This window comes from Limulus polyphemus, unplaced genomic scaffold, assembly GCF_000517525.1.
Source record: "Limulus polyphemus unplaced genomic scaffold, Limulus_polyphemus-2.1.2 Scaffold2796, whole genome shotgun sequence".
Taxonomy (NCBI): Eukaryota; Metazoa; Arthropoda; class Merostomata; order Xiphosura; family Limulidae; genus Limulus; species Limulus polyphemus.
In genome coordinates, this window is record NW_013668406.1 from 51,620 (window position 1) to 65,655 (window position 14,036).

The following is a 14,036-nucleotide window of genomic DNA, read 5'->3' on the forward strand; positions in this document are numbered from 1 at the left end:
GGATGCGGATTCGAACCCGCGACACTCAGATTGTGAGTCGAGCGCCTTATCCACCTGGCCATGCCGGGCCACTGGAGAGTTGAGACATGTCCCATTTCATCAAGGAGGCATCTGGAAACAGACGGAGACCCAGACAAGAGGAAGGAAGAGGAACATCCTCTATGGTATTGGATGTATAAAGTCACCAGGTGAAGTCTTTTAGTAAGAACAGAGGAAGGAAAATTAGGAGGACAAGGGAACCCAAGTGAGGAACCAGTGATCACACAAAGTCCATTGTAGATCTCACAAATGAGCATGACCCAAGGAGAGACTGGATTCCATGGATGCCCAAGTCCCCAAAAGAGAGAGATCCTCCCTCACAGTGAGAGAAGGAGAAGATAGGGGGTATGGAAAACTAATCACCCTATGGCCCTTATAAAACGAAAAAGAGGAATGAAGATGTAAACTGAAGAACACCCAAGTGAGTGATAAATGAAATGGGTGTGAGAAGAAACTTCTCCAGGTTGATAACCAATCCAGACTTGCCACCTCCTGAAAGAAAAGAGAATGGGCGTAGGAGGCTTGTTGGGACATGAGAAAAGAAGTATCTAAGAACCTTACCTCAATCATCCCAAGAGCTGGTGCAAGAGACCACTGTATGGTGAGAAAAGTCCCAATGGTAAATTGAGGGAAGTTGAGAAACTAACTGAGACATAAAATGGCTTGGATGTCTAGCTATGGATACCTCAGGAACCATGAAAAGATGTGAATAAATCTTGGAAAAGGATGAGAAACCTGTCCAATAGTCTTGAGCCATTAGGTCTAACATTGCCATGGATGTTGGCAAGAAACAAGATCTCTTGGAGGAGGGAAAATAATGGGAACAGGAGAAAAAGGAGTAGGAGAGGAAAAAAGCGAAAAGGTAAGGCTCTCTGACAGAACTCCACAATAATCCACAAAAGGAGGTCAAATGTCCATAAACCTAAGCAAACAGGACCCACCAATCCTAAGCTTATAGGATAGATGGAGAGGACAGATGAGAACAGAGGAATATGAATGGTGACAAGGAGAGAAGAGGAAGCAGGAGGAAAGTAGATAGACAGAGGTAAAGAAGGAGTTCAGGAGAGACCAGTAAAACAGTGAGGATAATGAATAACACTGGCATGCAGCCCCAACATATGACCCCAGAGAGACAAACACTCCAGTAAAATCACACAGGCAGATGAAGACATATGAGAGAAAATGGAGGTGAAAAGACTTGAGTAACAAGGATATCACTCCCCAACAAACTCTAGCAATGGATCAACCAAATAAGAAGGGATAAGTCTGAGGAAGAGAAACATGCCACTTATGAGTAAATAAGTGAAAGAGCATCCACTGAAAACTCTTGAGGGAAATGGTGGATTACCACAAAAAGGTGAATTGAGGAAAAATAATGAAAAAGGGTAGACAGTGTAAGATGAAGGTGGGAAACTTAAGCCTAAGAAAAGACAAACAAAAGACACAGGATTTGACACCCAAGTCAGAAGAAACGACTCCAGAGTTGAGGAGTCAAAGAAAGGCAATATAAAACAAAGTTAGGCCTGGTCCTAAGAGGTAACAAAGGAAGAAGGACCAAAGTTGTGATAAAAGGAATTGAAGATGGACTAGTATATCTAGTTAGAAAGTAAAAAAAAAAAAGAAGCAGGGATCGAATTACAAAGAGAAGGAGTGAAACATACTCGAGAAACCTAGTCCCAAAATTATCAAAAGGCTTAAGTAGATTCAAGACAGCATGGGTATAAGATAAGCCAAAGTAGATAGTAGGAAAAACCCAGCAAAATTCATTCAGTCACTGACAAGAAACATAAGTGGAAGTATGTCAGATAAGAAAGAAGGCACAGGCTGCATGAAACCACTCCACCACCTGCTGCGCTGTCACATCTCCCAACAGACAAAGACAAACCCAATGCTAATGTAGGTGTGATGTGAACAACAGCTTGTTGTCTTACACCAGAAAAAGTGGAAGTTACTGATGCTAATGAACTAATAATGTAGAAATTAATGGCCACAACATCTAAGGTGCAGAAAATGTTGGAAAACAAAAATCCAACAATACATACTTCTGCAACAGGCAATGTCTTTATAGATACTTCCACTTAAAAAAAAATGCCTAACTTTGAAAAGTTCATAATGAAAATAAAAGACACATCACAACAAATGAGTGCCAAATCATAAAGTGATGAATGTGATCTCCAGTACAGAGGAAATCAGCTGCACTAAAAGGGTGTGTCACACTCCTATTGGTGGAGGGTTGTCGCATGCTCATTTGCATGCTAAAAAGCAGCTATACCTCATATAATCACGTGAAGTTAGATGGGAGCCATATGGTTACTGGCAAGCAGAAATAGTGCATAAACAGGGCAGCACAAATTGAGTAAAGCCATTATGTGAGAAGAGATAAGGTACTGTATCAGAATTTAGTTTAAACTATAGTTGTATTAGCTTTTTTTGGTAAGTGGAAGTGTAACCTCAGCAAATTATTGTTATGTCTGGGATCTATGTATATCTTATTGGAACTATTGTATTTTTTAACAATAAATAATCCATAAGCATATGATACATCCAAGTGTACATAAAGCCAAGATGTTTCAATGAGGGCTAATGAACATATATAGATGTGTAGATATACTACATATTTCAAGCTGAAATCTATATTACAAATAATTGCTAAATCCTTAGTCCAATCTCATTTCTACTTTGATAATACGCCAGTGTAAAGTATCTCCATCATGAGAAGAACTTACCAAGTGCCACCCCAGTGCACTGTAGTTTAGTGGATGATGCATGGTGAAATTTTGAAGTGATAAGATCTTCCACAGAGCATGCTCTGATCTCCAGATTTGGAGTTTTAAATAAATCCAACTGTATGTGGTGCTTGTATAAGACACGATCAATTTGAGCTCTAGGTCCCTATAAAATGTAAAATGTTTTTTCAGTATGTGTAAAAAATATCTTCAATGCATTCTTTACTCAAAAACAACAGCATTAGCCTATGTTTATCACTTATAAGTATGATCATTAACATAAACTCTCTACTCAAGAAAAACATACCATACCAGTTTAAGATGCTCTACACTACATAATTTATTCAAAACAAAACTACCAATATTATTTGATAACACATGTATATAACTGTATTTACTATTAGCTCAGAAACTCTGAGGGTGTTACTTCAAGTTATTATTTTATAGCAATTATTATTTATTGAGAGCTACTACTATTATAAAGTAATTATTAACAAGAGCTTCTGAGTCAAAGTATTTTTGTACTTGTATTTATGGCAAAGCTACTGTGACTATCTGCTGCTGTCCCTAATTTTGAACTCCTGACTAGAGGGAAAACAGCCGGTCAGCAACACCCTATCACCCATGCTAAGGGACAGCCACTATTATAATGCATCCACAGCTTAAATTATGGAGAATATCTTGTGATATTGCATGGAATCGAAATTGACTCATCAGCTCTAAAATCCAGAGCTCCACCAGAGGGCCAATTCGTGTCCTAAGTGAAAGTAGAGTGTAGAATAATATGTCAATCACATTATATCTGAGAACTTCAGCTCAATAGGGCTCTTCAGACTAGCTGCAATAAAACAGACTTAATATTGGTTGAAACACTATCTAAATTAACAAATTACTTAATAACAACTGTTCCAATGTGAACTGGTTTAGGTTTGTGAAATGAAATTTTCTACTAATTTTAGCTACCTCACAACTCATCAGAATTAGGGCAAGTCTTTTTTAGTTTAGCACCTATATATTTAGTTCATAGTGAATTTCTAACCATTATACAGTGCAATGCTACCATGCTTAGATTCATGGTTTAAGGATCATATCACAGCCTTTGCTGAAAAAAGATTCATATAATGAAACTTAAGAAAAATGTAGAGCCAAAGGACATTTTGTACAATAGAGCCTTTAATGTTCTATGTAGAAGTGAGAGAACTCTAATACAACAGAGCATTTATGACAGTAACACCAAAACCCAATCCACAGTAATGCCCTTATCCTCAAAATAAAGGTTATCTATGTTTAAAACAAGAATGTTCCAATCCCAAAGAAAGTCATCCCAATGAAGCTGGGCATACCTCCTGATATCATAAACAAAATAATAATCAAAGAATTACAAGTTAAAATTTCACAAACTTCCAGTTACACCTTCTCATAATTAACAGCCATGTTTGTAAAATAAGATTGCTGAAAAATATGGAATTACTGCAATCCCATTCAACCACAAATCTACCCAATGTAACTACAAGGAACTTTTGTGCCTTTGGTATGCTTAAGCTTGAAAGTTAACATTCACATATAGTGGAGTGTGTGTAGAAAGTCTGTCAAGATGTGTGTCTAAAACTGATCTTGTAATTCTTCCCACAAAATTGTTATAATGGCAGCATAGTACTTGAAAACACCACTATTATGATGTGATTAACCTCAATATTTGACAGTAAAGTTTCAAAAACTAGTAATATGTGAATAAATTATATTTTGTGATGTTCTTATTAGGTCTAAGTTTTCTTTACAGTAAGCTGCTAAATAGTAAATCCAATTAAAATATTTATTTGCTTTTATCAAAGAAATCCTTCTAGAAATAATTCATCAGAGTATTAATCAATTGCAAGTGAAGTGAAAACTGACAAAAAACAGCAAACAAACAATGTCTTGCTTACCCATACAGCTGGCCCTTTTCTTTTGTTGAGGACCTTATACTGAATTCCTGAGTGATCTATGGTATGAAATAAAAACAATGATATTTTACCAAGGTACTTTAGTTAACAGATGAATAGTATTTCCAAACAGCAGAAAAACAAAACAAAAAACTGGTTCATACCTGGATAAATTTTCCATTTGATTTCAAAAATAAAATGGTTAAAATAACTTTAGCTCAAAAAAACTATTTATTCCATGGAATATTAGGCTGTGAAAGCATGATAGAGAACAGCCTTAGCATACTAAAAAAAGCAGCATACGTTGATATATTTTTAACTTACTTCAAGCATTTTTTTGAAATATTTCAGTTGCTGATGAATTAGAATTCAACTTTAGTTTAAATTTCTTTGTGGCAAAAGTTTCTTTAATTCTTACATCTTGTTTGTTGTTATAACTATACAAATGTACTTCTTGCAAACAAATGTACTTCTTGTGAGAATGAAACTGTTTATACTCTCAATGACATGCCTTCAAAAGATTAATACTTGATTGTCAGAAAAGGAAATCAAAATTTTATTTTAAAATGTTTGAAATAGTCTATTTTTCAGCTAGTTTCACTTAAAAGTTAAATTTCTATTTAATATTCCATATTAATTCTGGCTTAAGGATATGTAAAAGTTGTGTCCCTAACAAAACAGAGAAAGGTCAGAAAAACAACTTTAAGTTTGTTGAGAAAAAAAGGGCCAGAAGGGATGTTTGAAAGCATTATATTTGAAAAGGGGTGTTAAAAGATGGTTCTGTTGATAATTCTGCAGCCATCAGCATTTCATACAGTACAGAAATAAAACATTGGGATGGTACATCTAATCTGACAACACATATGGTCTGTAATCATCTAAGAACAATGCACATAAGGATCGAGCTTCATGCCCATTGTTAACACGGCAGATGCCTCATCAGTTCCAGGATAATTGATGAAAATGGTCTACCCACAAAATTTCAATCATTTTGTAACTTCTACTAAATAATCAATACTGTTAAGCTTCTTCCAGTCAAAAACAAAGTACCCATTGCCTGCATAAAGGGTTGTTAAAATCAAATAAAGTCATATACCTCTCATGTCAACATAACATATGGGATCTGGTGCTGAACTCTGGCTTAAATGGCATAAGCAGAAGAAAATGAGATGATTCTAACTCTAGTCAATAGATACACAATTCCTAACAGACAATATTTCTCAAAAAGACCGACACCTGACATGTATGAGATTGTAAAATATTAAGTGAAAGTGAATTTGGCTAAAGCTACTAAAGTGGCACTAACTACTGATGAATAGACATCAAATGCCATTGAGGTTTATGGCCCCATAATAACCAGTTTCATTTCACAAGAGTGGGAACTGAAAAACTATATGTCACAATTTATTTTTAGTTCATTTTGCTATAAAGAATTAAAAATCAACATTTTAAAAAAGCTAATTTATTTAAAAGGTACTTAATCAAAACTCTTTATTCATATGTAAGTAAACTGTTATATTAAATTCTTTCTTCTCATATGAACACAATAAAATATCTACAGAAAGCACCACTGCTTCATCCAAGATTCAATAATATGTCTTTTGACATGGAAGAAGAGCACTGATGATTATAAAAAACACAGCCTTCAATTCCCTCATTGCTAGAGATGAAGCTGCCCAAACCTTCAAGTTCCCTGATCACTTCCCATAAAGATCATTTTCAAAAATTGATTTTTTAAATTTAATTATAGTGTATCAAGACTATTACTTAACTGATTATCATTCCATTGTTTTTGGTTTTGAACAGTCTTATATAAATACAAAAAAGTCATTTAAAGTCATTAATCCTCAAAAGTATTCCAAAGCACTCAAATCAATGGAGTACTGATTTCTGTGTAATGGATGTATTTAAACTAATATCTACACCTCCAGATCATAGCGAACAAATCAGTGTTGAAATGGATTCACTGGCCAGAAATCTTAATTTCATTATAAAAAAGCACCAAAATACCTAGACATGAAAATATCCAGAAAACTAAATTCCTTTAACTGCTTTAAGGGCTTTGACTCCAATCATGAATTTTCAACTTTAGCTCCATTCAACTTAATGACACGTACAAAGTTGCCCGAGCTAAAGGGCACAACAATACATTACCACTCTCTAAATTGAAGCATGTTGAATATTTATACCCTTTGAAACTACATACAAGTTTCTGAAATCATTTCTTATTTTCTGCAAACCTAAAGAACAACGCTCCAGCAAAATTTACTTTGAAACTTTGATAATGAAGCCTGTATTGGTTGTTTCTGAAAGTAGAATCCGGTTGTGAGATTGTGACAAATAACAAGATGGTGCCAACAGTAACCAGTCATCCATGGAATGGAGCATGCACAGGGATAGAGAATGGAGGTGATTAGAAAATGCTCATATGATTTGGCAGAACACGTGTGGTGCCGATGCTAGTCTGAAGGTAAGAACCCTGAACTGTAGTACCTGACCCTTGTGCACAAAAATGCTGATAGTGGTAGGAGAGACGATGACATCGAACTTGGACATCCATAATCCTAGTAAAAAGTGCCAACTCAGAGTAAAGAATGAGTCATTTGTGAACCTTGGAGAATCTAGAAATTGATATGAATGAGAAAGATGGATGACAGGTCACCAGTCTCCTGTCTTCTTGGGCCCAACAAACTGATGGGAATAAAACCCCAGAAGAACTAGCACTACTCTCTCTACCCCAGGTCAATCAAACTCTGATAGCCCTAGAACGAAGTTCCAAAATCCAAGGATCTGCAAGAGACAGAAACATTACAGATTGGGTGGATTATGGTAGGGAAGATGTGAACTGAATGACTAAACCTGATTCAAGGACCTGTAGTGCCCATGGATCCGTGGTTAAGGTTTACCATATGTCCAGAAATTTTTGGGACTGAGCCCCACAGACCCTAAAGGAATACAATAATTACCAATGCCACTGGTAGCATTCTGACAGAGCAGCAGAACCCTTGGATATGGACAGAATCTATTCTGGGTACCAATGAACTGAGGAGCTAATGTTGGGGGTTGGGACCCTCAAATAGGTGTGGAACTATGATCCCCTGTGGGAGCCGAGGAAAGTTGAGATGCCAATGACAACAGGGATGAACTTAGAAGTCAACAATCGAACCAATGTGCATACTAACAATGGTTCCAGCTCATCATCAATGGACTTGGTGATCCTGAAAGTTTTACAACAAAAATAATAAATAACTCAGGACCATATATAGGATGAGATCAATCCTAAGATAGTTGTGATCTATTCAGGTTAACTACACACTCCACTCTAGAACCCAAATTTTCCAGAAGCAGATGTATTCATTGAGAGTCAGAATATGCTTCCTCCTGGTGATGGTAAGCTAAATCACATAGTTCTGACAATTGTGGTAGACAAGGCATAGTTGTCCCTTCATGTAACTCAGCAGTAAACCTTCCTCAAGAACCACAATGTCAGTGGATGGAGAGAAAACTAAGTATTAGCTCCCAGACTTTTCAGCCATCAAGTAAGGTGCAGGCTCAAAAGCAACTGGGGAAATACCCAAAACATCACACATTTGATGGACCAACTGAAGAAAAGGACCCAGAAGCAGCTTATCCCAAAGAGGCCTCCATTTACTTAGGCTGCTTAAAACTTTCTGCTTGGCATCAGTACACTTGGGTACAACAGTAGTAATCTTCTGAATGTACCTATCGGTATTTACATACATATATTAAATGAGGTAAAATGTTTAATATACCCTAAATCCTCACAAATCGAGATACTTCAAGACTAGAATTTTACTGTATATATGTTGCAGGAAAACTCATTCACAATCTTCTATGTAATAATTTCTCTCTTTTTAACTCATAAAATTACAATCAAAACTTACCACAAATTCTTCCACAAATACCATCCAAAGCATCTACTTCCTTCATTAAGTGTCCTTTACCAATTCCTCCAAAAGCTGGGTTGCATGACATCTCTCCTATACCAGAATTATGAACATTTTTTTTTTTAATTTTGCCCATTGGTTAACCTTAACACAATAATCTATATTATTATTTAACATCTGATGTTTTTAGAAGAAAAAAATGTTTAGAATTTCTCAAACACAAAGGCTTCAAATGAGAGGCTTACTATCTGTCAGTACAATTTAAAGTCTGAAACTTTGAAATAATTGACTCTGTTAAAGTTAATCTAAGCTACCATGTACTAAGAAGACAAATAAAAAAGAAGAAAATCTTTAGTTGTTCACATATAACTTAATAACATCATAATACTTTATATAGTGTATATTTTACCTAGACATGTTATTTAAGATCAAAGTTCTTCATACAACCTTTATCAAGATTAAAATACCAAACATGGACTAATCAAATGTCCAATGTAATAAAAATGTGAATAAACAATAAAATGTAATACTTCTAATACCTGTCACTATGGAGTTTTACAAAAACCTAAAAATACTTTAAAACTAATAAGCTAATTAACAACAGTACAATAAGCAGAGAAGAAGTAACAAAAGGAACTTCCATTGTAGCTTTAATCTTTCTTCCAGTTATTTTACCTAAAAGCTAGGAATCTCCTTTTAATTTATATTTACTACATTTATTTATACTTTATATTTGATACATTCATTTATAACTAATATTTTGTCCTCATGATTTTGTGTATTTTTTTGTTTAAGTGGGCCTTCACATTATTTTAAAATTAACACATCATAATTATTCATAATTAACAGTATCTTTTTTTTCACAACTTTCAAAAATAACTTTTACTTCGTATTTCTTACCAATAGTATCTACTTTGTGGGTCAGTAACATGGTTTTACATCCCATCCTTGCAGCAGCAGTAGCTGCTTCTGTTCCAGCATGTCCTCCACCTACTACAATGACATCATAGCAATTGTCTGTAGTTGAAGTGAAACTGATGACTTGTTTGTAGTGAATATTTTTGAGGGATGTGTTTAGATGACCTTTTTCGACTATTTTTCGAAGAAGATACCAAGCCCGCGAGGACATAGTTTTTGAAGTTTAGAAAACCTTCATATAAATAAAACCTATTTTAAATACATTGTATGCTACCTATAATCAATTTTCTTATTCATGATTTACAACAATAACTGTAAGAAAAACAGTTTTTTAAATCAGCTTTTGCAATACAAATCTATTTTTTGTTTCAATACTAAAGTTTACACTACACTATGTTTTAGATATATAAAGTAGTATTTTAGAACTTGGATTATAAAATGCTTTATACGACAAAGTTTATAACAAATAGTGGGCATACAACCCAGAAACACCTAATATTTTGTTTTTAAGTTGTAGTTCTACCACATGTAAACTTTAGGTGACTTCAGTACTCTGATGTGAGAGTATTAAGAAACAAAAATTGTGTATGGCATAAAAGATTTGATGCCTTCTAGCTGGTAAATAACCATGGACTCACCAATTGTTTTCCTTCTTAAATTGAAGTTTTGATATATATATTTTTTAAAGACCACCAGATGATACTGATGAAATTAATGAGAAACTTTATAGTGAGATTAAGATTTCAGCTGTTATTGAAGACATAATTATGGGTGATTTTAATTTCAGGCAAATAGATTGGGAAATGTTAGTCAAACCATGAGAGAAAAAAGTTTTTGAAAACTATTCAAGATGATTTTCTTCACCAATTGGTCAAGGAACCTACTAGAAACAATGTTATTTTAAATTTATTTTTAACTTCTAATACAGAAATTGTTGTGAGGGTGGAAATTTGGGAACATCTGGGTGTAAATGATCATTGTTCTATTAGGTTCGATGTTTTGCTGCATATGGAGATAACGAATAATGATATTTTGGTTACAAATTTCAAAAAGAAAATTTTGAAAGAATTCCAACAAGAATTACCTGTTGTGAATTTGGCAGCTGAGTTATTTGGAAAGACTGATCAAATGTGGAAAATTTTAAGTTTTTTAATATTCAAGATAAACATATTCCTTATAGTGGCTGCAAGTAAAAAAACCAGGTTGGCTCACAAAGGTTATAAGGGATAAAATAAAAACATTATAAATTTAAGAAATTTTAATTGACTGGTATAACAGGAGATTTAGAAGATTATAGAAGATCAAGAAAGTTGGTCAAACAGGAAATTAGGACATCAAAAAAGAATGCATAAAAAAGTTGGTTGAAAATGGAAAAAATAACAGTAAGGATTTCTTTAAGGGTAAACAAAATGTTACGATGGGGGGTAGGCCACTTGAGGGATGATAAAGGAAGGCCCATATCTGATGGTTATGAAAAGGCTGGGTTATCAAATTTGCTTCTTCTTCAGTTTTTACTAATGAAGATTTAAGCAATATTCTTCATCTTGAAAAGTTGATAGATGGAAACAAGATGATCACATCAATTATGAGCTTGTTAAAAAAATTGCAAAGTTTAAAGGAAAATAAGGCTCCTGGGCCAGATAATATTTCCCCAAGGCTTCTGAAGGAGGTTAAGGATTGGATATGTGAGCTGCTTACTACTATTTTTTGTCAGTCTTTGAATAGTTGGCAGGTACCAGAGGATTGGAAGTTAGTTAATGTAACTCCTCTTTTCAAGGGAGGTGATAAAAATTGTCCCAGTAATCATAGAACTGTTAGTATTAACTTAGTTTCAGGAAATGTTTTGGAAAGTCTAATAAAAGACACATTGCAAAGTTATTTAATAAAGTTTAGAATTTTATTAGATAGACAATGTGATTTCACTAAGAGAAAATCTTGCCTTACAAATCTTTTGACATTCTTTGAAAAGGTTACTGCTTATGTACATGAGGGTAAGTGTGTAGATTTGGTGTATCTGGATTTTCAGAAAGCATTTGACAAGATGCCACATAAAAGGATTGTAAAAAAAATATTTCTATAGGTGTGGGGGATAAGTTAGCAAATTGAATATAAGAGTGGCTAGATGGAAGAAAGCAGAAAGTTGTTATAAATGGAGTTCAGTCAAACTGAATTAATGTCTCAAGTGGGGGTACCTCAGGGCTCAGTCTTAGGATTTTTGCTCTTTTTTTATTTACATCAATGACACAAATGAAGGAATGGCCAATAAATTACTTAAATTTACTGATGATATTAAGGTCTTGTTTGTTGCTAGCTGTGAAATGGATGCTGCTGTGTTACAAAATGATTTAGACCATTTAGTGTGTTGAGCAGTTAAATGGCAGATGGATTTTAATTATAGTAGCTGCAAGATAATGCATGTGGGTTATTATAATTTGAATTATAAGTATAATTTGGATTGGAATAACCTTAAAAGTTTTATGAAAGAAAGGAATCTTGGTGTAGTGGTTGATCAGTCTTTTAAGCCATCCAAGCAGTGTGCTATTGTTAGTGGTAGGGCAAATAGGATTTTAGGTATTATCTACATAAATATTGAATACAAGTCTAAAGAATTTATAATTTCATTGTATACGTCATCTTCAGTTAAGACAGTTATATTTTTCTAACTTGGTGGTTGACCTTTGGAACGGGTTGCCTTCGGATACTGTGGAGGCAGTAAATTTAAGCAAGTTTAAGAGAAAGCTTGATAACTATATGAACAATAAGGGCTGGTCTTGAGGTATTTTTATTTATTTATTCAAAAGTTTTAGTTATGTTTAGAGGAAGGGATAGCCTAGATGGGCCATCAGGTCCCTTGTTGTCCCTAAATAATATGATATGTTATTTTATGAATGAAATAAATTAATTTAAATTTCTTTTTTTCTGAGTGCTGTTATAAATTTTAGTAAATGTCATTTTAAATGTAAATTGATAAAGTGAAAGTAGGTTATAAAGTACAAAATAAATTTTCTTTCCTTTAAATTTGATATTTGTATTTAAATAGGTTACAAACATAATGTTTTATAATTTATGATCTTTTGTCTTCATTACATAAATATGAAAACCACTGGTCTACTAAGTGATCCTTTACCAACAAACCTTAGGCATTCTATATATAAATATATACACCAGTAAGGCATTTTTAATGAAGAACAAAATCCATCAGGGAAATTGAAAACCTATCTAAATACAAATGTAGCCTGTAGGTACAAAACACAGGAAATAATATAAGCATTCTATAAATTTTACTTTTAATGATCTATACATATATATATAATTAAGCAAAAATAAAAACAAGTAATTGTAACATACAATTACAAAAGCTTATTACACCAGAAACTGTTTTTAGAAGCGATATGACACTCAATGATTTTATATGTAGGACAAGCAAAAAACACCTTTAGTCAATACAAATATTAATAGATGAAGGACGACTGTTTATTTGTTGTTAAGCGCAAAGCTACACAGTAGGCTATCTGTACTGTATCCATCACAAGTATCGAAATCAGCATTTTTGCGATGGGAGTCCACAGACCTGTCACTGAGCTCCTCGCTCACACACACTCATGTATGTGCGGGAAGGCAAGGTCTACGTTGTATGTAAAAATAAATCGAGTAAAACACTTAAAAAACACATGCATACATACGCGAAAAACTTAAACTCCCTGAGCTATCGCACAAGCGCGTAGACATGAAATAGCGTGGGCATACTATTACACAAAAATAAAACAAATACATACTTACATAAAATGTACATATACACAATTTACCAAAACAAAACTGCTAGACCCGTCTCTGCCTCAAACATTCATGCTTGCGAAGAACAGAGGGCACTCTGAACTTAAGATATACACAAACACACAGATATATATATATATATATACGTATATACACTCAAAAAAGAAAATACACTAAAACATACACCCCTCCCAAACAAAAACAAAAAAACGCACAAAAAAACACGTTAACAACACCCCGTCTTATAAAATAATTACACACATGCGAAACACTAAATCCTTTGAATTGCAACAAATTAATAAATTACAAATATACAAAATATGCACTTACACAGAGTTGATCAAGGTTTCACTCTCTTTCTCACCTTAACCCAGCCAACAAATTCTCCAGGGCCACAATTGTTCTGTAGTTTTTCGCCACCAAGATTTTACTATCGTCCTGGGCTTTCACCATGGCTCTCTCAATGCCGACTGACACCTGCAGACGTTACACCTCCTTTTCACCACCTCAACCTATCCCCTTCTCGATTGTATTGTTACGTCTCTGATCGTTTGTTAATTTTCCGTCTCTGGTCGTTTGTTAATTTTCCGTAGAAATTCTTCCCGAAAAACTTCAGCGATACAAGTCCTTTCTTAAATAAAACTAGTTTATTCTTTCTCAATATAACTTTGCAATACACTTAATTTCCACAGTCACTTTAACTTTAACACGCTATAATTCACAACGATTTACATACTTTAAGTACGCTT

General features: G+C 34.1%; 1 protein-coding gene across 3 annotated transcripts in view; it reads right to left on the reverse strand.

The window, feature by feature from the left end:
- LOC106467920 (protein MTO1 homolog, mitochondrial-like) overlaps window positions 1-13,809 on the reverse strand; it is a 59,854-nt gene extending 46,045 nt beyond the window's left edge. For 2 of the 3 annotated variants that reach the window (XM_013928304.2, XM_022396138.1), the window contains exons 1-5: window positions 13,294-13,388; window positions 9,496-9,745; window positions 8,593-8,688; window positions 4,691-4,746; window positions 2,766-2,931 (exon numbers count right to left, since the gene is read on the reverse strand). In XM_013928304.2, the coding sequence (XP_013783758.1) occupies window positions 2,766-2,931; window positions 4,691-4,746; window positions 8,593-8,688; window positions 9,496-9,724 (547 nt within the window). In that variant the 5' untranslated portion in view covers window positions 9,725-9,745; window positions 13,294-13,388. Of the gene's footprint in view, window positions 1-2,765; window positions 2,932-4,690; window positions 4,747-8,592; window positions 8,689-9,495; window positions 9,746-13,293; window positions 13,389-13,617 lie in introns of those variants that run through there. The other variant, XM_022396139.1, reaches the window with a different exon arrangement.
- Between the last annotated feature and the right edge of the window lie 227 nt (window positions 13,810-14,036).